Source organism: Candoia aspera, chromosome 6 (assembly GCF_035149785.1).
Source record: "Candoia aspera isolate rCanAsp1 chromosome 6, rCanAsp1.hap2, whole genome shotgun sequence".
Taxonomy (NCBI): domain Eukaryota; kingdom Metazoa; phylum Chordata; class Lepidosauria; order Squamata; family Boidae; genus Candoia; species Candoia aspera.
This window is the reverse complement of record NC_086158.1, coordinates 88,717,678-88,745,588: the sequence shown is the minus strand read 5'-3', so window position 1 is coordinate 88,745,588 and position 27,911 is coordinate 88,717,678. Positions and strand designations below refer to the sequence as shown.

Genomic DNA, 27,911 nt, shown 5'->3' with positions numbered 1-27,911 from the left:
CAATAACAGAAAAGACACTCCACAGCAGTTCAGTCAGCACATGTTTATTGTAAAGTACATGATGTGCTAAATTAAGGCAATTATATGTGCAAAATAAAAGATCCCAGTCAACCAATGCATATTTATTTGTCTAAGATAATTTGTATTTTTATAAGTAGTGATGGCTGTTTGCAGCTCCTGCATTGCTTTCTGAGAGTCTCTCTACTGGCCAGTGATGGCCAAGAGCAAGCGTCTGTAGTCCCCACTTGTGTCACTTGATATCATGGTGGCCAAAGTCTTCTGGTACATCTGTGTGAACAGCTGTTTGATCTGTACAAGATCCATCTGTGCCAAAAGAAATAAAATTATCATATGGAAGAAATCGAAAGCCATAGCTTCAGGTAGAGAGGGTCCTTTTCATAACCTTTTTTTTGCTCGTTTTGCTTTTTAAATTAAGCATGTGTTTGTGTCTGTATCTTTTTATTTTTGCCTTTTTTTGCTTGAAAGTTTTATTTAACCAATAAAAAAGGTTAAAAAAACAAAAGTTTCAATAGATTTTTAGATCATATCCTTTTCAACAAGAAACAATATTTCAGAAATGATATTGCATTTATGTTGTTGGAGAAGCAGTAAAACTAATGCTTTATTTACAGGTAGTCCTCGACTTAACGACCACTATTGGGAATGGAACTTCCATCTCTAAGTGATGTGGTTGTTAAGTGAGTCCTGCCCGATTTTACTACCTTTTTTGCTGCGGTCGTTAAGCAAATCACTGCAGTCATTAAGTGAATCACGCAGTTCCCCATTGATTTTGTTTGTCAGGAGCTGGCTGGGAAGGTCCCAAATGGCAATCACATAACCCTGGGATGTTGCAACCATCATAAATATATCCCAGTTGCCAAGCACCTGAATTTTGATTGTGTGACCGCAGGGATGCTGTGACAGTTCTAAGGGCAAGGACCAGTCATAAGTCAACTTTTTTCAGCACCATTGTAACTTTGAACAGTTGTTAAACAAATGGTCGTAAGACGAGGGCTACCTGTAAATATATTGTTCCATTTCAGTCAGAAGCAATTACATGTGCTAACTCAACCTTGAGATTTATCTCAATCACATGGGATTTGGCCTTTGGACAGAGAAAATGAATGCATAATCAAAAGCCTTATTGTTCAGCAATGGAAATGCAAACATGGCTTTAACTATTTTAGCGGTTTACAGAAATGATTAATATAAATCAACCACCAATGACTGTAATGAATGATGGCTTGAATTTATCAATATATGTATGTCTATAAAAATATATTTTGTATGTCTTTGTTTATCAGTTTTTTTCTTCTTTTATAATTCTTTTTTGTATTTAGTTAATTAAAAAGGGGGGGGAGAAAATATATTTTATTTTTTTATTTTTTACTCTTATTATTATTTCTGTAATTTTATACTGCATATTTTATTCATTGTATGATGGTATGATGGTTGTTTTAATTGATTATTGTAAACTGCCCAGAGTCCCCCAATGGGAGGAGATGGGTGGGGACAAATTGGATGGATGGATAGATAGATAGATAAATGCTTTTATTTAAAAAATGTCCCTGGTTGTATCACTTGTCATAGGCCATTGTGAGCAATGGGACTGGCACATTTCCATTACTTATGTTTTCAGTGAGCTAAGAAAGGATATGCTCTACTGCAAACAAACAGAACTTTCTAAGGAAGTTTCTGGGTCAGATAACATTACCGCATAGAATTTCTGTAATTTAAAAGGCTGAGTTGCTAAGGGCAACAGCTGTTTTCTAAAGCTCCAATGTTCATAACTACAACTTTCCAACTGCCTTTATTTTCCATAATAGAATTTCTCATGAAGAAAGATAAGAAATAATAATAATAATAATAATAATAATAATAATAATAATAATAATAATAGAAGGTAAGGACAGTTGTTACTATCAAAACTCAGCAGGACTACAGCTTTTAAAGAGTTCAAGATGGCAAGAAAGCCTGGCTCTTTCCAGGCTGCTATATTCTGGCAGTAAATAAATGAACTTCTGTGAATGACGTTCAATCTATATAACATATCACTTGCATCATATGATTTTACTGGCTGTGGCTGCTTTTAATTGGAGAAAGTGGTCAACCACAGCTTGGTCATACTGCTTCCTGTATCACTACTTCTACTAATTCTAATATTAATGTAGAATTAATAGTACAACAAGCAAGATACGTTGCTATGAATACTATCAGACACAAACAACTCTCACCTCACTGCGAGTTACAATAATTCTAACCAGGGTGGAGTCATCTGTCCCAGCTCCCTTCATGGCATGATAAAGTCTGTCTGCAAAAAAGGCTGGGCGATTCAGAGCACACTGTACTGCAAGAAAGTAATCCCAAGTTGACAACTCAGAAACCACTACTTGCTATCAGTATGACAGAACTTTTTCAAATGCCAACTTCAGACACAAGATTTAACTTTAAATTAAACCGCAAGTTTTCCTCTTCTTATTTTCCTCTTCATTGTCATGTCGTTCAGACCTGTACTCTGTTTCTCCCCACCCCTGGATGTGGGTGCATCACCGACAGAGGTAGGTTGAGACCAGATACAATTCAGATTTGTGGTTTCTTTTTTAAACATGGCGTGCTATACGATTGGGCTTTTAAAATCTTTCAGAACGGAGGAGAGGAAAGAAATGACTTAGAAGTAGCAGAACCCCAAGTTTTAGAATGGAATTCCTGGCATTGGGGCTTGGCTCTCTCTTCCTGTCCCCCAAACTGTTTTTCTTGTTGCACTGGCAATCCCACATTCCCCAGAAGAAACAGAAGACCAGACTCAGCTAAGGTGGAGTCAGGCAGCACCCAGTTTGAATGAAATAAAATAATAAATAAATGTTACAAAGGGAGTTGGAATATTGGTGACCAGGTAAACATCATGGGGTGCTGGTGGAACATAGGGAAAGATTTCTGCTTTCAATTACTGTCTCACAGGCATGTCATAGAACAATCAGCTCTTGGACGGTGATCTTGATAATGAGAGACAAGTATGAAGAATTCCACGTATTCACCAAACAGTGGCTTATTTTTCTCTGTTTAATTGTCGTGATAAGTTAGGTCAAGTAAGAATTTTTTTAAAGAAAAGCAACACTGGAACTACTAATGCTAAATATTGATAGGTCAGTGCTACTGAAAGAAGTGGGAAGTACCTCCATTCCAATTCCCAGCCAGAGGACCTTTCAAGTGGAATCATTCCTTGAAAAATACCTTGAAAGTGAATTCAGCGCTAATCTAAAGTTTTGTTCCAAGAAATGTGTTAAATAAGATAATTAAGCACATTTACTGAGGAGTCTTATATTACATAATTTCTCCTGCTCTTAATCCCCTGAGAGAGGATATTAAAAACCTAGCTTCTAACCAGTAGTATCTTTCAAAACCTATTCTAACTCTAAACTATTCTAACCTTGTGGGTACATGAAAAATTAGCTATAAAACTTTTAAAAAGAGAAAAGAAAAGAAAGAAAGAAGGGAAAATGTCTTACAAATAGTCTTCAAGCCACGCTCTACATTTCCTGAAAATTCCCGGCCAATACTGCTTAATAAATCACGGTTAGCTATCTGCAAATAAATGTTAGGAAAATTTAAAACATGTAAAGAATGCTGGTTGAAGCAAAATCCAGTTTTGCCTTTTGCAGCCAACAGTTTACTTGAGATCAACAGAATGACTCCCCAACCCAATCTGACTGTTCTTCAGTCTACCTGCGAATAGGCTTCCACAGTGGCTTTCAGCTGAGGGAAGCTTCTAGATGCGAGGATCATATTGAAGCAAGACTCATCTGTTCCCAGTTTCCCTTCCCCGGCTTGGTAAAGTCGTTGAGCATCCTGCTGAGCTTTTTGATAATCTACAGTTTGATTCTCGTCCCGATTACCCTGCAAAGAAAAACTATGTATTATGACCACTGCACACTAGACGCGGTGGCGCTGCGGGTTAAACCGCTGAGCTGCCGATCAGAAGGTTGGCGGTTCGAAACCGCGCGGCGGGGTGAGCTTCCGTTGTTAATCCCAGCTCCTGCTCACCTAGCAGTTCGAAAACATGCAAATGTGAGTAGATCAATAGGTACCGCTTCGGCGGGAAGGTAACGGCGTTCCGTGTCGTCATGCCGGCCACATGACCCGGAAGTGTCTATGACAACGCAGGCTCCAAGGCTTAGAAACGGAGATGAGCACCGCCCCCTAGAGTCGGACACGACTGGACTTTACGTCAAGGGAAACCTTTACCTTTACCTTACACTAGACTAACTTTCAATTTGTCACCAATTGCTTAACAATACAACATAAAAAATAAGAAACACTGTATTCTGAAAATTAGTCATGCATCATTTCTAAAGCCAATGTTTAATTGCTTGCTATTCACCATGTTTGAAACGGTCTGGTGAAGAACTGTACAGAAAAATTACCATTTGGAATGTGGCCTGCAATCCATATATCCACAAGAGATTTCTCAACCTAATTAAATATCTCCTTAATTACTTTTATTTATGTATGGCAAATAATATCTAATGACCATTTAATTTCTTTAAAATAACCTGTTTTAATGCTATTTGGCAAGTGCAAGCATGTATAATATAATAAACAAATAACCACATTCTCTCCAACACAAAACCAAGTACTCTTATAAATATTATACTACAGAAGAAAAACAGGGCCACTGAAAAATAAGGGCATCTTTCTACCTGCCATGGGAACTCCATAAATACAGAGAACTTTATTAGTTTGCACTTTGAAATAATTCAAAATCAAACAAACCCATAAGAACTTAGAAAATTCTTGCAACCTTCCGGGAACTAGAAAATGTTGAGGTAGTTTTAAAAAAATGTTAAAGGAAAGAAGGAAACTGGCTTGCTTAAACATTTAATAACTTATATATACTTGAGCAGAGGATTAAGATGACCCTTAACATGTGTTATACAACCAGACAAAATCTCCCATGTTTTTGCATCAAATGATTTGAAATATGGGGGGGGGCAGGGAAACAGGACTGGAATAGTTTTCATTCAGAAGTTATTCAACAATTAACTCTTCAGCTATCTGTTTAAAAATATCTTCAATAATGCTTTTCTTCTAACATTTCTTATATATATGTGGCTGTATCAGATTTTATTCTTATGTCTTCAACCATAAAGAAATAAACTTTGAACTCAACCATTTATTTATTAATGAAACTTGCTGGAACAGTCTTTCTCAACTTTTTGACCCTGGAGGAACCCTTGAAGTATTTTTCAGGCCTCGGGGAACCCCTGCACATTCAGGCTCAAATATAGGCCAGAAGTAACAAAATTATTATATTCATTTCATGGGTAGGCCAGTATAGATGCATTAAAGTGTTCTTAAACTCAGAATAAAGAATGAAACTTACCTCTTTAATGTGAAGTTGCCTGAATTTGAAATGATTTTTTAAATAAATCATGATCTCCCAGAGAAACCCTAGTGACCTCTCGTGGAACCCTACGGTTCTACAGAATCCTGGCTGAGAAACCCTGGGTTAGAATATGACTCAATGATTTATAATAAATAAAAAACCAAGGCAATTTCTGGTTTAAAACCAGCCTAAGATGTATGTTTTTTGTAATCCTTTATAATAATTGTTTAAATAAATTTAAATTTGGGCTAAACACAGAGCTGAACAGTATAGAAACACGCCCCAATCATTCTTAATCCTGGATGACTATGGACATTAAAATGAACACTCTTCCTAATATCAATTTTATTTTAAAAATTGATCAATCAATTCTACAAAATATACCAAAGAAAAATATATGAAAAGAAGGTGATAAATATGCTAATGAAAACAATTTTAGAAGTAAGCTTTCACACAAAATGCAAGAGGGGAAAAGGGGAAGTCAACAATAGTTTAAGCTGGTTTGGGCAATATGTTTGTTGTTTATTCGCTCAGTCGCTTCCAACTCTTTGTGACTTCATGGACCAGCCCACGCCAGAGCTTCCTGTCGGTCATCAACACCCCCAGCTCCCCCAGGGACGGGTCTGTCACCTCCATCCATCTTGCCCTTGGTCAATCCTATGGGAGTTGTTCCACAACATTCCTTTTCTTCAAAGGGTCTCCTCCTAGGACCCCTGCTGCACTTCTGAAAGTTTTGCTCTGGCCTCTCCTTGAATCAACAACATACCTTCAACAGCTAATGCTGTCTAGATCCATAATGGTTTGCCAGCTGTTAAACCTCCAGCTCTCCCCACTGCTTCCCAGAAGATTTTTCTGTTGTACATCTCAACCTGCTACTGCCTCCTGGCTACTCAGCAGTAGCCCACTTCTCCCATGGGAAAACACTGCCTGTGGGATAATTATGAGAACCTGTGCTACCTCTCCTATGCTCAGTTTCTACTTACCATCTAAAATGAGAAACGTGTCTGGCTGGGTACATAGGTGACAGGATGCTACAGACCCAAAATTTCAATGTTCAAGAAAAGACTTCACAAACCGAAATAATATTGTGACAGAATGTGGTTGTTATCTCACCTGACACATAGATACAAGTAATCGTTCGAAGTGACCAGATGTATCAGCCCGAACATCATGCTCAATATCTCTTCCAAATTCATTCTTGTAACACCTGACTATTTCTCGAATCTCGTGATTTGTTCTTGTGCAAAGAATTTCAATCAATACATTTTCTTGGGTACCTGCACCCTGTAAGCAGAAAAACAAAGGAGCTGTATCACCACCCAAGAGTGCTAGAAAAATGATCATATATCTATTTTATAGTACATCAGCATCTAAGCTAACCTGCTTCATGCAATAGAATATGCTGCAAGCATAAGTCACATTATGCAATGCCCAAACGCCAAACAAATCAGTATCAGATTCTATCTTTGGTCACCTCCTTCTCAGGATTTCCTGCGTGGTCCTGGGTGGTTCCACTTCCTGGAGATTACTTCAGATTAAGGAACAACCTTCCTAGTGGTGGAAAGGCAATGGGCCACATGTGTTTGGAAAGTCTGGCAACCTCACAAATATAGCTTTATATGTTGGAGTCTGAATGGCTCTTCTAAATAAGGATTACTAGCTCCTATTTTCAAACAGTAAATTCCTGAAGTAGAGCAGTTCTATGAGGATCTGCAGCACCTACTGGACAACACGCCTAAAAGAGATGTTATTTTCATCACAGGAGACTGGAATGCTAAGGTGGGCAGTCAAATGACACCTCGAATTACAGGTAAGTATGGCCTGGGAGAACAAAACGAAGCAGGACACAGGCTGATAGAATTTTGCCAAGACAATTCACTCTGCATAACAAACACTCTCTTCCAACAACCTAAGAGACGGCTTTATACATGGACTTCACCAGATGGACAACACCGAAATCAGATTGATTACATCCTTTGCAGCCAAAGGTGGCGGACATCTGTACAGTCGGTAAAAACAAGGCCTGGAGCTGACTGTAGCTCAGATCACGAACTTCTTCTTGCACAATTTAGGATCAGACTAAAGAGATTAGGGAAGACCCACAGATCAGCTAGATATGAGCTCACTAATATTCCTCAGGAATATGCAGTGGAGGTGAAGAATAGATTTAAGGGACTGGACTTAGTAGATAGGGTCCCGGAAGAACTCTGGACAGAAGTTGGCAGCATTGTTCAGGAGGCGGCAACAAAATACATCCCAAAGAAAGAGAAAACCAAGAAGGCAAAATGGCTGTCTGCTGAGACACTAGAAGTAGCCCAAGAAAGAAGGAAAGCAAAAGGCAACAGTGATAGGGGGAGATATGCCCAATTAAATGCAAAATTCCAGAGGTTAGCCAGAAGAGATAAGGAATTATTTTTAAACAAGCAATGCGCGGAAGTGGAAGAAGACAATAGAATAGGAAGGACAAGAGACCTCTTCCAGAAAATTAGAAACATTGGAGGTAAATTCCAGGCAAAAATGGGTATGATCAAAAACAAAGATGGCAAGGACCTAACAGAAGACGAAGCGATCAAGAAAAGGTGGCAAGAATATACAGAAGACCTGTATAGGAAGGATAACAATATCGGGGATAGCTTTGACAGTGTGGTCGGTGAGCTAGAGCCAGACATCCTGAAGAGTGAGGTTGAGTGGGCCTTAAGAAGCATTGCTAATAACAAGGCAACAGGAGACGACGGCATCCCAGCTGAACTGTTCAAAATCTTGCAAGATGATGCTGTCAAGGTAATGCATGCTATATGCCAGCAAATTTGGAAAACACAAGAATGGCCATCAGACTGGAAAAAATCAACTTATATCCCCATACCAAAAAAGGGAAACACTAAAGAATGTTCAAAGTATCGAACAGTGGCACTCATTTCACATGCCAGTAAGGTAATGCTCAAGATCCTGCAAGGTAGACTTCAGCAGTTCATGGAGCGAGAATTGCCAGACGTACAAGCTGGGTTTAGAAAAGGCAGAGGAACTAGAGACCAAATTGCCAATATCCGCTGGATAATGGAAAAAGCCAGGGAGTTTCAGAAAAACATCTATTTCTGTTTTATTGACTATTCTAAAGCCTTTGACTGTGTGGACCATAACAAATTGTGGCAAGTTCTTAGTGGTATGGGGATACCAAGTCATCTTGTCTGCCTCCTGAAGAATCTGTATAACGACCAAGTAGCAACAGTAAGAACAGACCACGGAACAACAGACTGGTTTAAGATTGGGAAAGGAGTACGGCAGGGCTGTATACTCTCACCCTACCTATTCAACTTGTATGCAGAACACATCATGCGACAAGCTGGCCTTGAGGAATCCAAGGCTGGAGTTAAAATCTCTGGAAGAAACATTAACAATCTCAGATATGCAGATGATACCACTTTGATGGCTGAAAGTGAAGAGGAACTGAGGAGCCTTATGATGAAGGTGAAAGAAGAAAGTGCAAAAGCTGGTTTGCAGCTAAACCTCAAAAAAACCAAGATTATGGCAACCAGCTTGATTGATAACTGGCAAATAGAGGGAGAAAATGTAGAAGCAGTGAAAGACTTTGTATTCCTAGGTGCAAAGATTACTGCAGATGCTGACTGCAGTCAGGAAATCAGAAGACGCTTAATCCTTGGAAGAAGAGCAATGACAAATCTCGATAAAATAGTTAAGAGCAGAGACATCACACTGACAACAAAGGCCCGCATAGTTAAAGCAATGGTGTTCCCTGTAGTAACATATGGCTGCGAGAGCTGGACCATAAGGAAGGCTGAGCGAAGGAAGATCGATGCTTTTGAACTGTGGTGTTGGAGGAAAATTCTGAGAGTGCCTTGGACTGCAAGAAGATCCAACCAGTCCATCCTCCAGGAAATAAAGCCAGACTGCTCACTTGAGGGAATGATATTAAAGGCCAAACTGAAATACTTTGGCCACATAATGAGAAGACAGGACACCCTGGAGAAGATGCTGATGCTAGGGAGAGTGGAAGGCAAAAGGAAGAGGGGCCGACCAAGGGCAAGATGGATGGATGATATTCTAGAGGTGACGGACTCGTCCCTGGGGGAGCTGGGGGTGTTGACGACCGACAGGAAGCTCTGGCGTGGGCTGGTCCATGAAGTCACGAAGAGTCGGAAGCGACTAAACGAATAAACAACAAACAAAAAATTCCTTGACTATAGTAAAGACAGGGAGCAATGTCAACATTTTGGATTCTCCTTCACTTTTCTTCAGTGATCTTACTCCTTTCTACCTCAGTCTGTTTTGTTTGCATGCCTTCTCTTGCCTCTTTGGCTCTCTGGTGGAACTAGAACTCACAGTCTCCTGGTTTCTAGCCTGGTGCCTTAACCACTACACCAAACTGGCTCTCAATTTCTGTAGGTAATCTCTGCTTTGCCTGACCCTTTCCCACTGCTGGCACAATCACATTGTTTTCAATGTGTAGAAGAGCAAACAGCTTATTCTCTTGAAATGTCTTTCTCTCCAATCTCTCTGTTCTGGGGGGGAGGGGGGAGATTGCCTACAGAAATCACTTGCTTTTTTTCTCCCTCCAGCCCTTGCAGAGCAGAGAGATTGGAAGAGATTTCAAAAGAGTACTGTAAGCTGTTTGCATAGCGCACCCACGGCTCCCAGCCCCAGCCCCAGGCTGCAGCATGATCGCATTGCTTTCGATGTGTGCAAGACAGTAAGCAGGCACTGACACCTTCCAAAGGGCAGGGGAGTGGTTAGGAGACAAACAAAAGCCAAAAGTGGGAAACTGATTAGTCTTGTTTTTTTCCAGCCAGAAAGCACAGTCACAGTCACGCTTAGCAACTGCTTCGCTTAGAGGCAGAGTTGCTGGTCCCAATTAGCATTGTTAAGCTAATTGAGTAAGTAAGTAACTGTGAAGTACTGAAATAGCTACAGGAAGCCAAGTGTCCATCTTCAGGAAATGCATCCCAAAGGACTGTGACTTCACAATCTAGTACATCCAAGGGAAGATGAACACAGTGGTATCAGTCCATATGGAACTGTGGGAGGATGTAGACTCAGACATGGATGGATGCATATATATGTACTCCTAGAAGGCATATGGTGGTCTCAATCCTTAGTCTCCTTTTAAAAGGAGGGGTGCTAAGAGGGCAGCCCTCTTGTAGTCCCTCTCTGCCAGCCTTTCCAGATAGGGAATCAACATTTTATCTCAGACATCCTTCCAGTGGCATAGGCAAGAATGAGATTGCCTTCAATCCTTACTTCTCTAGATTAAAAAAAAAAAGCTTTTGTCCTGTTGAAACTGAGATATCTAAGCAAAAAGGATGTGTGCCAAGAGAATGGAAAAACTGAGCCGACTATTCCTTCAGCCCAAGGTTAAAGCTGCAAATTTCCAGAAAACCAAAAAGAAAGTCAATGTAAGAATGCATCAAAAAGAAACTTCTGGTTCAGGGAATTATTATTTGGGAAGACATAGGTAAATGCCTAGATAACATTACACTAAGATTATTGTTAATTATGTCTGCATAATTAAGTTCAGCTTTACTGAGTCTGTTATCCATTATTTTTAAGTAAACTCAGCCTGTTTGATCAAACTGGGAACTCAGTGCAATAGATATCCCCAAATTTCTTACAGACATTGCCACCTGATAATGATCTTACATTGTTTCTGCATACCTCTCGGTCAGAGATCCTTTGGAGCAGTTACCTTTAATCGTAATAGCTCTGTATTATCTCTTTCCAATTAATCATCTTGCACACAAGTACCTTAAGTTAAAAATAAAGATTTCCAGTTTCTTATTTTTAATAACATAGGGGGAGGACACCAAGTAAAGGCACCTCCCAACAAGATAAGCTGGTGGCAGCAGAACTACCAAGCAGGGACACTGATGTAGGAAGGCAGCAAGGGTGTGCAAAACTCAGAAGTGAGGGCCTCTGGGAGAAAGCTGAAATATCCCCTTCCCTTTGTCCCAATGGGCTCATTTACTACACTTACAATTAGGGACCATATTGCATTAGAAGATTCTGAACTACTGAATTATCCAAAATAAGTTTCAATGCAGATTTTCATCATTGGTATCAGAGTTAATATAGTTTTTTACCAGTGCAAATAATGCTGTCTTGCTAAAAATAAATTTTGAAACAGCTTTTATCTAACTGAGAATTTACAATCATTCTGATCTCACTGCTTTTATTTTTGCACCTAATATTTTTTTAAATAAAATCATACCTTCATTGCATGCCTTAAACTCCAAGCATCATAGTAAGTACGTGGCATGAACAACGCAAGGATCAACTCTTCCATATTCCCACTAAGCTCCGACTTCAGGTCTTTAATTAAATCCTGTCCAGTTATCAAAATAAGTATCAGAAGGATGTATATTCAGAAAACCTTATACATCTATTTCAACATATACTCAAGACAACAATCAGCTAGAGGAAAATACATTTCAAACAGAAAATTAAGGAAATAAATTGCCAATTTTAATTTTTTTATTTATTTGTATTAGGAGACTAATTATTTAGAGTCTAATTATTTTTAAAGAAATTATTTTCTATTATTAAATGTAAAACCTAAATGCAATGTTTTTATTAGTAAAACAGAATTGAATAACAATAAAAATTTACAGTAATTAACTCAATAGCAACATTACTATGGATGGGCTGCAACGCACAGGCATATGCACCACAAACAACAGGAACAATTAACTGCAGCAATTAAGAAAACATAAATAAATAAAGCAATAAATAAAACAGGTAGTTCAGATTTTCCCAACTAAACTGCCAATTGTCCACCAGGCTCACATGTGCATTTTATGAAAAAGCAGCTCAGAGCATTTGAAAAATGTCTTGTCCAAAAAGGGAACCTCTGCTTGAATTTATTCTTCTTTACTGTATGTGCTGAGTGCAAGCAGATGGTCACATCCAATTAGCAAAACACTCTTGAGTGGCTACATTCATTTTTTAATTCCTTGAAACTGGTGCAGAATGGAGAGTAGATTTGGCCACAAAATATAAAATGTGTTTTTTCTAAATCTGTACATAAGTATGATTCGACCTTTTAGTCCTCAAGAAAAGTATCAGATATTTCTAATCTTGAAAATTTATTTATTTATTTATCTATTTTTTATCCCACCTTTATTATTTTTATAAATAACTCAAGGCAGCGAACATACCTAATGCTCCTTCCTCCTCCTATTTTCCCCACAACAACAACCCTGTGAGGTGAGTTGGGCTGAGAGAGAGGGGCTGGCTCAAGGTCACCCAGCTGGCTTTCATGCCTAAGGAAGGACTAGAACTCACAGACTCCTGGTTCCTAGCCCAGCACCTTAACCACTAGACCAAACTGGCTCAAATTGGTTGTAGGGCATTTAGAGGAGGGGTTATCAATGAAATATAGAATTCTTCCTTGAATCAATATATTAAACAGCATTTCCACACACTTCGAGTCAGTGACTGTAATAAAAATATTCATTCATTCATTCATTCCCACAATGCAATGTTCAGTAAAGTTACAGGTAACATACAAACAAATGGAAGACCAAACCAAATTTAAATTATAATCTTACCTTGCCATACATGGTCTTGAAAGCAGCTTTAATTTGTTGCCTCTGATCACTGGAACGGTTGGCCACAACATCAATGATTGCTTGTTCATCCGTACCTTGGAAGCAAGAAAGACATGAGTCAATTTTATAGAACAGCCATTCCTCCATCCCAACCTTGGAGGCCACACTTGGTATTTTGAAAGTATGATGTGGGTGCTCTCACAAAATGGCTGCCAAAGCTAGTAAAAAATACCCATTTATCAGGAGCCAACTAATGAGGTTACTCCCTGCCAACTTCAGCCTCTAGTTAACCTTTGCTTTTTTTCTGAGCAGAGGCATATTTCTGAGCTAAGCACTGGACTGCAGCTCTCTTCCATATTTATTTTTTAAAAATATCTAGAGGAGCATATGTGGGTTCCAGCATCCTTCTTGGAAATAAAGATGATTTTTTAAAATGTATAAATAAAATAAGATGGTGCTTTCTTTTGTGACACATTCACTTTCCCTTTAAAATTAAAATAATCCAAACTCTTTTTTAAAAAATAAATCAGGGTCCTAGGTTCTGCACCCTCAGGCAGCTGTGGGAAAATGTCTGCTGCATTTGGGTTTTCATGGATGTATCGCAGAGACCACAGATATCAGACAACTTCTTATAATGTGTTTTCTGCAGTCCAAACTAAGGGGGAAGGTTTACAAATGTGGCGATCATATCAGAGGAAACTCTGGATTTCAAGGGGTTCTTGCATCTATGATGCACTTGATGCACTTGCATCAAGTGCATCTATGACTAGTACATTATTCTAGCAGACAGGATTATCCCGGTTGTTATCTTTATTCTCCTTTGTAGGTCAATCTATCCCCAGCCTTTTTGTCCTTTGACACTGTTGCCCAATTTTTTTTTAATTTAATAGTTGAGCCATGAAAGTAGAAAATAATCTAAATGTAGACACCACTGGGACGCGGTGGCGCTGCGGGTTAAACCGCTGAGCTGTCGATCGGAAGGTCGGCGGTTCGAAACCGCGCGGCGGGGTGAGCTCCCGTTGCTCGTCCCAGCTTCTGCACACCAAGCAGTTCGAAAACATGCAAATGTGAGTAGATTAATTGGTACCGCTTCGGCGGGAAGGTAACGGCGTTCCGTGAGTCATGCTGGCCACATGACCCGGAAGTGTCCTATGGACAACGCCGGCTCCAAGGCTTTGAAACGGAGATGAGCACCGCCCCCTAGAGTCGGACACGACTGGACTTTACGTCAAGGGAAACCTTTACCTTTACCTAGACACCACACAAATATTACAAAATGTAAGAGCTCTTACCAAATCCCTTCATAGCCTTGCGCAAAATCTCTGCATCCCTCCCTGCATCAAAGTTAAGAGCTGGTCGAATTGTGCCCTGCATGCTCTGAGTCACTGCTGCAGGCTAAGAATGAAAATCTGTGTTATTACAAAACTTGATTCTTATTAAGTATTTATTCAATTTTAATAATCAAATATTGATACTAAGCGCTTCAGAAAGACATGGAAAGATTTCCTATGTACAGTCATGAAGCCAATTTACTATAGCAGAATAAATTTTATTTATACCAAGTATATACTTTTGCTAAAATCTGTTATAGACACACATATTGCACCATTGAAGTATAGGCCCTAAAACACAAATCAGGAGTCCCAATAGCTGTCTACCGTTACGAAGTATGTGGATTTTCCCTGATGGATTTGATTTTTAAATAAAAATCATTTAAATCAGATTTTAAACTAACTGATATGGGACTTTTTTCTTTTTTAAGCTTAAAGTATTGTTTCCTTTGTTTGATTCATTTTCCTATTCTTCATTTTTGGGATAGGAAAACCTTTTCTTGTTCTTAATTTTTAGTTTGGTACCTTTTAACATGATCATTGTTAGCCTAAACTGGCACTTAGTTCAGCTATGTTACATCTGGCTGACATTCAATGTTGTGGCTTTACTTGTTAAAATTCAAACGGTGCAGATAGAAGTGTAGTACTAATGCTACCAAGAATACAATCTTATTAAGGTACTCCTATAAAGATGATATGATTTTTGCTGCTGCCATCACTTCTAGCCACAGAAGAGCTGCTCCAGGGAAGGAATAGTTAATATTGAAGCAACAGCTATTCAGGTAGAATCATGGCTAAGAAAAGAGAACCAACACCAGGACCATTGACTCCTGGGCACTAAGGAGTGCCATGGTCAATGGTAGGAAGTAAATTCAGTGCGCAAGTATGGACACTGACTTGAAGAAATCTGCCCAACTGGATTTCCTCACTTTCTGAAAGGAAAATGGTGTTTCAGAGCCTCCTGAGGAAAAAAAAGAAAAAGTGGTGCCCATATGCTCTGCAAGCTTCAGTTGAACTTCATCTTCATGGGGCTGGGTGATATTGTTTGACAATTTCAGTGAATGGATAAGTGTGCCTAGAAAATAAGGGAGAAAAAAAGCTAGCAATATGTTAATCTTTCCTTTGACAATGTCCCCTCATCACAGAGAAAAAGAGCAATAAGAAGAAGAGATATGCCTGTGCTTTTTCTTTGATTTTCCAAAGGCATAAACCCTTCATCAATCAAATCTATTACCTTGGGCATGATCCCCAGCCAAGAAAATACCAAACTTCCTAGAGATAGTGAAAAAGAAGGCTCCTCCCTCTGAGGAGAGCAGCTAGAATAATGGGAATATGATCAGAACCCCCCAATCCCATTTTTGCATTTGACAGATTGATTCTTCTATATGTTATATCAATTTTTATTACAACTACTGTACTTCTCTTACATATACATATGGGAAATTAGGGGTCTAAAATCCATGTCGAAAACTGGCTTTCAGAACTCTCCCATAAAGAGTCTGGCACTGGTGTTGCACAGCAGGATTCTCACCAACTAGTGCTGATTCAGCAAAAGGTGCCACTTAACACCTGGGTCACCTCCACCCTTCCACATATCATCCAAGGAGTAAAAGGTCTATTGAGACTTGGCATGCAATTGCTGAACAGCACAGATGATTGAACTGAAAAGGTCATATCTATTGGTGAGGCCCAGAAGAGAGCTTTCACTGCCATTACCCTCACCCTATGGAACATCCTTCCCCCAGAGGTGAGGCAAGCCCCCACTTTCCTGGCCTTCCAGAAAGGGGTGAAGACCTGGCTCTGCCAACTCGCATGGGGCGTGAGGAGGGGTAACCAACCCTGGGGGTGGTTAGCACCCTGAAGATGCTCCTGTAAATTAAGACCTTCTGTAACATCTATGTCTTGGATTATATTTTTATTTAAGAATATTGTTTTATTGTATTTTAATGATTATTATTCTTGTCCATTGAGCCCAAGTGGGCATTGACATTTAGGGCATTCCTTGAACTCCCAAACTGTATTCTAGGAGCAACAAAGACCTTCCATGTGTGTTGAAGTGATTAGTGAATAGCAACTAATCTGCAAAACTAGATTTTTCACTGAAACAATCCACATCAATGGATTTTATAGCAGAAATGAAAATAACATACCTGCAGGGGTGTTGATGGTGTTTGTCCACCAGGATACCCAGCTTCAAAAGAAAAATATAACTGAGATGCAACTCTACTAGTTAATACCTTGTGTGCATAACAGATTATGACCAAACATCAGGGCTTATAAAGGAGCCTGTGTGCAAAGTTCCAAACTCCTGTTCCTCTCTTTCAGAACCAAGTATTCACCTGTCTGTCACAGCCTGGACCTCTCTAATTGTTTTTCCCAAGGTCATTTCCAACACTTACTGAAGCTTTCAGGTTCAGGTTAAAACACAGGTTAAAAAATGGGAATAGAGTTAGTAATAGATCTAGCGCAGCAACGAACACAGGAGACCAAGGGAATGCCATAGGCTCACACACTGTTTCTTCCTAATTTCTGTACCAATTTCCTTTCTTCTCATCTTAGTTAAATAATGTACAGTTGCATTTCCACTGGGCAATAAAACATTCTAAGCCACTTTTAAAAGCTACGTTAAGCAGCAACCATACAACAGATTCTAAAATTATGCAGAAACACCAGTGGACTACAACAGAGCTAAGGCTGTGTACAAATGCTGTTTCTTGAACCACTGGCTACATGTGAGACCATACATTAGGCTGTAATGCAAACATATGATTATATGATTTCTTCTGATTTGAATTATACCTGGTATTTGCACTGATCCACCTCCACCATAAGTTTGGGCTTGAGGCTGTGGATAGCCAAAACCAGAACTGGTGGGGGGTACTCCAAAACCAGCACCTGGAAGAAAATGCTTTTTAGTTTGCAGATAAAACTGAAATATAATGCTATTATAACTGAAATATTTAAAAATACAATTTATCAAAAAATAATAATAATTCAAATTAAATTAAATAACTCCCAAAAGTATTTCTAATCCAAGGTATGTGAGCCACACAGGTACATTGTATTGTTGTAACTTCCTCAGAAAAATCTTGTCTTTATGGCTGTGTTATTCTCAAATCCCATGTAACTGCTCTTATTTTTCCAAAGCCTGATTTGTATATAGCCACACAGACCCAAACATTTTGTGGGATCATGAGTCAGTTCATAAGTTTACACACAATAATTTCATTACTAGCAAAAGCTATTTTCTAGTTACTGCTTCTCTTATCCACACTATACTATACTACCCAAATTTTTTGTATGAGTGAGACAGAATTTTTCTTTTAAAGTTTTGTGTTAAGATTTATTTTGTTTATAGACCTTTTCCCTAATAAATCTTCCTATTAGTCAGACCATAGTATGAGACAGGGACTGGTCCATGGCATCAGTTATGCAGAATCTGTAAACATGACCAGGACTTGATCAACACTTGAACAGGAAACAAATGGCAGTTATGCATTTAGTTTTGCCCCTCTCTTTTATTCTCATAACAATCCTTCATTGTTATACACTGATATAGCAGTATAGCAGTTACACTACCTGCTTGCTTATACTGTACTTCTTGAAATATCAGACACAAACATTCAGCACTAGGAGACACACTGCAAACAGCATTTGGGAACATACCTCCAGGATAAGTTGGCATGCCACCAGGCTGAGGTACTCCAGCATATCCACTAGGTGCAGGAGGATACCCACCAGGTGCAGTTGGGTAGCCTGCAATCCCTGGGAACTCCCCAGTTGGTGGAGCTGCATTATATTCACTGCCTCCCATGGGTGGGAAGCCTCCAGGTACAGCAGGATAAGAATACTGACCAGCAGGTGGAAAAACAGACTCTTGTCCTGTAGGCTGAATAGAAACAACCAATCAAGTATTAGTATATTTGAAAAGTTTCGATTACTCATTTAAAGGTTCTACAACTACAAATGTTACAGCCAGCATGGTAATTACTGAAAATTCTGGGACTTAATGTCTACATGCCTAGGAAGCATCCACCTTGGAGTTGGTTGCCCTACAATGACAAAGATGCTTTTGGACAATCCTTCTCACGTGCAGAATCCATTGTACATTATGGGAATTTTATGGAACATCCTGAGGGTATAATTATTCCTTAGTCATCAGTTAATGCTTTTTCTTGTTTTTGCTCTTTAGTGGATTATCTGTTTTGCAAAAAGGCTGGGAACAGAAGGAAATATCTCCAGTGTATATTCTATGGTGCTTCTCCATCTGGTAAAGATGGTTCAAGAAGATTAAATTCCTTAGAGGCACTTTGGAGCATGCAAGAGTAAAAACATAGTATCTGTCTGCATCTGCAGAAGCAGCTGCATCTATTTCTGGGATCCTGAGAAAAAACTAGGAAAATCTCAAAAATCCTAGCTCTGTCCAGCTAACATGTCATGGTCTTAGCCATTACAACTGGGGGGGGGGGGGGGAAACTGAGATGAGAAGTGCAGCCCCCAGCCAGCAAAATTTGTCTGGAGAATATGGCGAGCAGTCTTGTAGAACAGTACAGAAATCTCAGAAAGAGACGTGGAACCAAAGTATGGTTAATAAAAGGTATTAACATTATTAGGATTACCACAAAGAGATTGTGCAAGGAGAGCTAACAAGAGTTGGCAAGGGAGTTAGAAGAGGCAGAAAATAGAGAAAAAGCCAAGGAAGGGGAGAATCTGTTGATTGTTTGCTGCTAACTCTAAGTGCTGTTAACTACATATTCTGTCTCCTCTTGCTGACTTAGCTGAGGCTAAGGAATTGACCCAAGAGAAAATGCAGGGCTACTGCACTGCCCGTCAAGAAAATATATATTGCATAGAAAATCAGGAATCAGAGCATGGTGTCTGATCAATGCAGAATAAAGTAGAACTACTACATTATTTTTTTACTGTCATTTGGAAACTATACTTTTATTGGTACAGGTAAAATTGGGGTGTGGAGTTTGTAGCTTTTCAGCTTGTGATAACTATAATTCAAGACCCTTTCCACACATTCTATTACCAAGCTGGGACACTCCATCCTTCATCTGTGCCGAGGAAACTCTAACCAACCAATCAAGAGCAAGAAGGCATTTCTTCTTTCTTGGGTGAGATATTAAAAGAGGAGGGAGGGACCTCCATTTTGCCTTTGCTCTGTGAATTCTGTTAGAGGAGGACGGAACCTCCTGAGGCTGGCTTCTGCCAGTTATGGGTCAGTCTCCCAATCCCGGAATGAGGATTGGTAAATCGTAAAAAACAGCCATCTAGTGAAATGCAGAGTTAGATGGGAATTACCATCTTTTTTTTTCTTTACTTATATTATGGATTGATCTGAGATGTTTGTTTCTTTGTCTCCTTAGCTTTATTTTTTGTTTCTGTCTCCTTAGTATGTGTATTGTGTGTACGTCAGCATGTGTATTTGTGCCTGGAACACAACTGCATTAAAGCCTAAACAACCTATGAGAGTTTTCTTTTTCTTTCTCCCACTGTCTTCAATTCTCAGTTAGCTCCTTAACCTTAATGTACATAATAAATAATCTGTCTCTCCTTCTGAAATCCAGAGTCTTTTTTGGTCAGGGAATTCAACTTACCACACCCCAGCTATATTATTAGTTACATAAGCCAAGAGCAATCAGGAGGTTCTGCTCAACTTCTTCTTAGGCCTAGAGATAATTTTTTTTTGTAAAGAATGGGGATGTCAATGACCAGACTGACTCCTAGACTGTAAGAGGCTGCTACTGTAGTGTTGTGGGAAAGATGCTTAGCAACCCCACTTGAGCACTAGGGGCCAACTCAATACATCTTGGTGTGTGTGTGTCCAACCATACTGCTGATTTGTTCATGTCCATGCTCAACCACATTTGGGATTAAGCTTCCTCCTCATACTTATCTCACAGCTGAAAAGTCCTAAAAACCTATTCTTGTACATGCTCAGCCTCAGCCAAGCTTGGGATCCTTTCCTGACAATGTATTTCCTATTCATGTTTCAATTTCTTCTATAAAAGTCCTTTCTCTTTTATTCTACAATATATTACAAGCCTCTTCTATTGTCTCTTCCCACTTGAGATCGACTTGATAGATCCTAGCAAAACCTAATTCTAAAAGAGCCTATTACCAGAACCTTTCCTGGAATTTAACAGGCTTCATTTATTCACCAAAGTCTAATGTGCTTCCACATTCCACCAAATGTTGCTAAGAAATTAACAGAAAATCGCTGCTATTTATAATTTTCTTCATAAATAGAACCTATGAAGCTTTAGTTGGCCAAATCTCAAGGTAGATTCAGACCAAATTGTGTTGCCATTAGTTTACCCAAGTTAAATTGTCTATTTCATAAATTGCTAAATTGCCCTCTTATCCGAACTTTACAGTTGATACCCACCCCCAGCATATAATAAATCAATCAATACTTGCAGGATAACCGGGAAAAGCTGGGTAGCCTGAAGGAGGATATCCTGGGTATGACATTCTGTAAGGTAAAGACAAAAAAAAAGCACTTGAGAGCTTCTGTAGAATATTCATCTCAAGCATCAGAGCACTAATGAACTCACAGAATGGAGAAAAGAGGCACATAAAACTCCTTTTATTCACATCAAGCTTTTATGCAAGTATGTGTGATATATAGTAAAATTTGTTAATAAATTTTTAAAGTTTAATTTAATTTCCTCAAGTTAATGCTATACTTCTTAGGAATGCACAAAAAAAGGAAGGAAGGAGGAAGAGCCTGAGATTCATTCATTGTAATTTGGCTATATTATAAATGGATCATAGCAAACATATGTCTGCCTGACACAGATGGTTGCTCACACAAAGTTCACAGAATACCCAAGCTGATAAAACATACTGTACAGTCCAGATTTCTAAAGAATGGGCAGTACCTACAGATACTGAACTTGTAAAGAAAACAAGGGCTGTGCAAAGCATTTCAAAGAGGTGCTCTGTAATGTACATCAGTGAACAAGGCCCCTCTCTTGAATTATTAACACATCTGGGTCTTTTAGAAGGCCCACACAGCTACTCTAAGAGCTGCCCCCAGCTGTCTCCATACACATCTGGAAATGCAATCCCAAAAAAAGTGCTGTTTGTACATACATGTACATGTACAGACTGCTGGGGACAGCTTTCAAAGCAGCCACACAAATCCTGCAAAAGATTTGAGTATTTCAGTGATTTTAAGAGGGATTCTATGTGCAAAAATGTGTTGGAAAACTTTTTTAATGTTTTGCACAGGCCTAAATATAACTTTAAAAATACAAATATATAAAGCTTTAAGATCAGTTCAAAACAACTCTCCTCATAAAAAAATCTAGGAAAACAATAATTATGTCATTCTGGGGAAAGTATCTAGTAAGAATGAGTAATTCTTAAATTTGATGCCATGATCCTGAACCCGTATGTATCTGCTTGTAGGTAAATCCCATTTATATAATTTAGCTTATTTCCAAAGAAACCCTGAGGGTTATCAAACATTACATGGATTTTCAGTGTGAAGTAAAAAAAAATATTTAATAATTCAAAGGATAAATTAGACATGGATGTTTCTGTAAATAATTCTGAGGTCACTATACATCACTTCAAGACAGAATTTTCTCCTCAGATTTCTGCCCAAAATTCTTCAATTGGAGATGCCAAAGAAAGAATATTCTATATGGGCAGCCATATAGAATGAATGAATGAATGAATGAATGAATGAATGAATGAATGAATGAATGAATGAATGATAGAAGATATTTTGTCATTGGGGCAAAACCACAAGTTTCTGTGAAACATTTAAATTCTAAAGTAGCCTTCTCCAATCTGGCACTGTTGAACTGTTTAACTTCGTTAAAAAGTGTGTGCCAAATTCTGCAAAGAATACCTAAAATTCAAGAAAACTAATTAAACTTTCAGAATATATTATTAATAGAAGCAGCAGTAATTTATTTCCTTCCTTTATTTTATACAGTTCATATATAATGTCTATTTTCCCTACAACAACAACCCTGTGAAGAGGATTGTGCTCAGAAAGACTAACTGGCCCAAAGTCACCAGCTGGTTTTCATGGTTAAGGAAAACTAGAACTCACATTTTCTTGCTTTCTAGCCCAGCACCTTAACTACTACACCAAACTGGTTGTCAGATTTATCAATCCATTATTCAAAATATTTTAATATGGGTCCCAAACAAGCAAAATCTGCAGGAGTTGTGATACTGAAGAACTTCACTTTTTCGTGACACACACAGAATGCGGTAGCGACTTTGACTCTGCTGACATCAATCTGACCCCCTTTGTCCCTGACCCATGGACACTGCTTAGCCCCAAGCTAAAGAAAAGATGATCTTTATGACTGTTGTACTTGAACAAAAATTACCTATTTGGGAATTAAATTTCTCACCAAAGTATGATAAATTACAGGGCAAATTATGAATTATGTCCCAGTTGCAAAAGATAACCAGAAGCTGGGATAAACTTCAATTTTTATGGCAGGAACATGGAGGTATGTTCTATTTCAGCTTCTTCCAAATAGTCTATTTTCATCAACAAGATGGAGATACATACACACACAGTATAGCCTTAATACATGCAAATAACAAGCCAAAACTTTCATGCATAGTAATATATATAATTACAATTACAATTGTAAACTGCCCAGAGTCACTGGGAGTCAGGCAACATATAAATGTAATAAATTATTATTATTATGGTTGGTCACAGTCAACCAGATGTTTAGACTGGATTTGGCATTTTTGTCCACCTATTGAGTCCTTCCCAAGGACCTGGGATAGGCAGATGTTGTTGTTTAATAATATTAATTATAATATTAATTCATGGCTTGGGGCCAGGTTACCTAAGGGACCGCCTTCTCCCAGTTGTTTCTGCACATCCAATTTGATCTAGTAAGTTGGGTATGCTGCGGGTCCCGTCAGCCAGGGAGTGTCGGCTGGCGGGAACTAGAAGGCGTGCCTTCTCCTCCATAGCGCCTGCCCTCTGGAACATCCTCCCTCCAGAAATTAGGATGTCTCCGACCCTGTTGGCCTTTCGTAACGCCGTAAAGACCTGGCTTTGTGCCCGGGCCTGGGGCTTCGAGCATGTGGATGGTCCCGTCTCTTGGCTGTATTAATATCTATGTATTGCTCACTTGGCAGCCATATATATTTATTTTGTATTTATTTTGTATTTATTTTATATTTTAACTGTTTTAATTATAATTGTTTTAATTGTTTTATGGTTTTATTGTTGTAAGCCGCCCAAAGTCACTTGTTGAGATGGGCAGCTATAGAAATCAAATCAAATCAATCAATCAATCAATAAAATAGTTGTAGGATGTAAGCTGTTCCAAGTAAAACTGCCATTATTATTATTATTATCATCATTATCATTATTATTATTAAAATCAAAAGACAATGGATTGGGTATTCCCAACCTTAAGATGCATTGCAAAGCCAAATAGCCAAGAAATATTGTAAAAATGGCAGGAACCCAAGTCACTGTTTGCCATGGAATTTTAAAAGAGGATTAACAATCTGTCCTTCGGTACTGATTTTACTAAAGGAATTATCAATTCTACTTCTAATCCATTTTAAGTCAACAGTGGAAATCTGGAAAAGGAGCAACCTCACTTTTCTCCCTCCATTTCACCACTTGTATTAGTTGTAAACCATCCTCATTGTGAGGAATACTGGGAGGGAATGAATCAACAAAGGACAACTGAGGTAGTATGAGATGTACATATTGTAAGTGTATCTTACTTCCCAGAGGGGGGAAAAAACATTTTCAGGCACAATCTTAGCTGTTTCAATTTGCTACAAATGTATTTCTTTTTTCCCACCCTACACAATATCCAAGCTACCCAAGGCAGCTTACTAAATTTGAAAAATTAATTTCAGATGTCATCAGGTCAACAAAAGGGTTAACATCCAAACTTTGTATTATTTTATTGGAGCACAAGATTCTGTCATTAGATGGCTTACAATCCCTTTGGGGGAAAGGCCTATAATAACTGGGGAAGGGGACTGGGATAAAATTTGGGTTTATAAGCCTATATCCTCATTCTCTGCCCAAATCATACAAAAATATACTACAATAATTTCCAGATAATAATTTCTAGAAGATTTCACTCCAGTGAAACTGGCATATATAACTAATAATAAATCTATGCTCTGGTGGAATAAATACAATAAAAAGGCACTATTTTCATTTGTAGTGGATCTAATCAAAGGGTTTAGTATTTATAGAAATACTATAAATGGTAGTGGATCTAATTCTGGGGTTTAATATTTATAGATATGGTTAAAATCAAGAAATCAAAAAAGACCTAGAATTAACTGTTGAGAATATCAACAGTAAGAAAATAAAACCTAAACAGTTGGTAATTTTGGTCCGTGAATTATGAGAACCCAGAAAATAGTAACAGTATGTAACAAAATAGTTATTTTTTACATTTTATAGCCTAAATTGATGTAGTTACTGGTTGTACATTTTACAGTTCTATATTATCTTATGTTAGCCTATACCTGAAGTAAATAATCTATTTTACTTCATGAAAATAGGCTAATTCAGAAACCAGGTTAAAATGCATTATGTAATGAAGCCTCCTTACACCCACTCAAGGCCTGCCAGCTCTCTTTCATCAGCCACAAAATCTCTCTACTGTGGAATCTGCTGAAGCAAAACAGATCTCATCCTTCACAAAGGGTGTTACACAATATCTTCCAGGAAACAGAATGATTTAACACAGTATTTGATTTAAGTGAAATTTAAATGGCTTTTAAGATAGTTCAAAATGTAGAAGCTTTCCAAACCATTTGAAAATCTCTGCCTTGCCTTAAATTTGTCAGCATGGAATTCAGTAATAATTCTCCTATTCTTACATACAGTTCTGTACAGGGCAAGTGAGTGCTAGTGGTGTTTCTCTTTTCAAAAACAAAAACAGAACCCTTTCCTGTTGGCCCCATCTTCAGGTGACAGAGAATGGCCAGATCAATGAAGTATTAAACATAGAAGATTGACTAACCCTGCTCAGGATTCTTCAGTCTTCTTCCATCAGCAAAATTCCTCGGAGAACAGTTTCTGTATGATCAACTATTAGTTCTCCAGTAACACATTTTAACTATTTTTTTAAGCATGATCATCCCAAGTTAACTTGAAAGGCTTCTACATCTGCAGCATTTCCAAGAACCAGCATAACTGGAGAGGTACACTGCACAACTGTTTGTGATGAGAAATTCTAGAGGCAGCAAATGTCTTAAGGAAAAGGTGGACAACCCGTGGCTTGCATGCAGCCCATAGAAAAAGTGCAGCCTACCCACCTGCTTTTCCTGCTGGCAAGTAGATCAGTCAACCAGTGGGGAACAGGTCGCAGCAGAGAAGCAGGGATTTTCAGCAACACTGCTGGGAAGAGGACAATGTTTTCCCTACCCACGGGCCTGCTCAGAACCGTTTGTCCCAAAGCAGGAAACTAATCTGTAAACCAAATTCCTGGAAGTGAGGAAATTTATTTCTCCCAGCAAGCCTGCTCAAAAGCTGCTCTGAGGGAGGGAACATGGTGTGTATGAAGGAGTCTGCATGCATTCGCAGCCCTATGGAAACAACCAACCGCATTGTCAAAGTCAAGGAGGCAGCTCACCTCTATCTTAGGGCAGCTACGCATTTTAAGGAAGCAGAAACGAGCAAATTGTCGACGAAGAGATAAATGACTTCACGCATTCTGATTTCCATTAGCTGCAAGCACCATAGGTCAAATTAAGGAGAAGCATTAAACACAGAGAAGAGTATCCTGATGAGTGCTTTAATTTAGCATGCTATGATTAATTTGTTCATTACATAACGAGACGCTGGAGAAAAGCGGCAAACTCATAAAGTAACAAAAAGTCCTTGAATATAACAAAATCGTTTCCGCATCTCACTAATTGATAATTTCAGGCTCTTTTATTCCGAATTTTCAGTCCAAGAGTGACCTATGGTCACAACTAGAAAGTCTGCTTAACAATCGGGGTGGGGTGGGGGGTGGCTTCAGAAGGAAAGAGGGAACGGAGCGCGCTGGGCGCGCCCGATTTGGCTTGTTTCATCAGGAAGCAGCCGAGCCCAACTAACTGGGACACCCACCCTCCCCAAATAAAACAGCATTTGTTAGAAGCAGAAGTCCAGTCAACTAGGGGCAAGCACACACCCCTGAGCTGGGAGCCTGGAAAAGGAGGGAAAACGCCCGTCCCCGCGAGAAAGGGATTGTCCTCCGCCTGAAGGCAGGGAGCCAAACGGATCTCTGCCGCCGCCTCAGACGGAGGGCTTGGCTCGGCCTCACTTACCCCGCACTCGCCTGGAACTTGCCTAATAATCTCGGCGTCCCCTCCGGCCACCAACGCGGAGTACGAACAGCAAAATGGAGACGGGCGACGCGAGCCTGTTCCGCCCCTTCCCTGGCCCGAGGGCAGGAACGTCCTCGCCCCGCCTGCCCCGCCGGCCTTCCGCCTTCTCTGGGCAACAGGCAAGCGAAAGTGGCTGCGGCAGCGTCGCCTCCGGAAGGACAAACTTCGGCACCGGCTGCGCCTCTCTGCGTCCTCGCCCCGCAGGGCGGACTAGACCACCCCGAAGGCACCGGCTGCGCCCCAACGCCGCCCTCCGCCTCCGCAAGCGGCCTCCGCTAATTTAGAGCCCGTCTCCATCCCTCCCCTCGAAGGGGCGCAGCGCTGTCGCAAATCCGGTTTCGGAAAGCTTGAGCAGAGTCTGGAGTCAGCCCTGGGATTTAGGTCCTGCGCCCCGCGATCAGGAGGCAGGGAAAGGGGCCGCCGTCTGCCCAAACGAAGGACGCGCAACTGCCTGCCCGCACGTTTGCATGTTGTTGTTGTCAGCTGAAAACTTAATTTTGATTTAGCTTTAACAGGTATATTCTAGACACGGAGGAAACAGGATTTATCTATCTTGATTCCACGTTGTTTTTTGCAAGGGAGCCTCGGGCAAACCCACTGAAATGAGAGCACACTTGGCTGCACGTAAGAAGCCATCACAACTATAGACCTGCCAATTTTGGCAATGCTGTGCCACAAAAAAAAATAATCTTCACGGAACTGAATCTGAGGCATTGAGCTACACAATATTTGCTTGGGATCTTGATGAAACTGCTGTCACATTCCAAATCGCATTCCTGTGTATGTTAAGTTCAGATCTATCATCTTTGCCTCCAAACCCGGAGACACAGGTACTGTGAAATTTTAAAAAGCACAACTGAAAAAAAACATTTGGAATGAGAACAGATACAGGTCGGTAGCTCAGGACTCTAGGGATTCTGTCAGAATAAATGCAAATTGGCAAAAAATGGTGGGAGTACTGTAATGAAAAGGACTTATTTTGGTCTATCTAGTGGTTAAGGCAAGGGCTAGAAACCAGGAGACTGTCCCGCCTTAGGCAAGAAAGCCGGCTGGGTGACCTTGAGCCAGTCCCTCTCTCTCAGCCCAACTCACCTCACAGGGTTGTTGTTGTGGGGAAAATAGGAGGAAGGAGTATTGGGTATGTTCACCGCCTTGAGTTATTTATAAAAATAATAAAGGCAGGGTAAAAATTAAAAAATAAAATAAATTTGTGGTGACAGAAAACTAGTTAGTCATGATTTTCTAATAAAACTTGATTTTAGCTAGTATCCTAGACACCCT

At 39.5% G+C, this 27,911-nt stretch overlaps 1 protein-coding gene across 1 annotated transcript; it reads right to left on the bottom strand.

Moving 5' to 3' along the window:
* Window positions 1–28: 28 nt before the first annotated feature.
* On the bottom strand, window positions 29–26,585 carry ANXA7 (annexin A7). The gene is made up of 13 exons (XM_063307623.1): window positions 26,571–26,585; window positions 20,700–20,754; window positions 17,940–18,162; window positions 17,073–17,168; window positions 16,424–16,464; window positions 14,235–14,337; window positions 12,943–13,037; window positions 11,604–11,717; window positions 6,497–6,667; window positions 3,724–3,894; window positions 3,507–3,582; window positions 2,235–2,347; window positions 29–324 (listed from the first exon to the last, which is right to left on the bottom strand). Exons 2-13 carry the CDS (start codon window positions 20,751–20,753, stop codon window positions 202–204), a joined length of 1,380 nt encoding a protein of 459 aa, XP_063163693.1. The 5' UTR covers window position 20,754; window positions 26,571–26,585; the 3' UTR covers window positions 29–201.
* Between the last annotated feature and the right edge of the window lie 1,326 nt (window positions 26,586–27,911).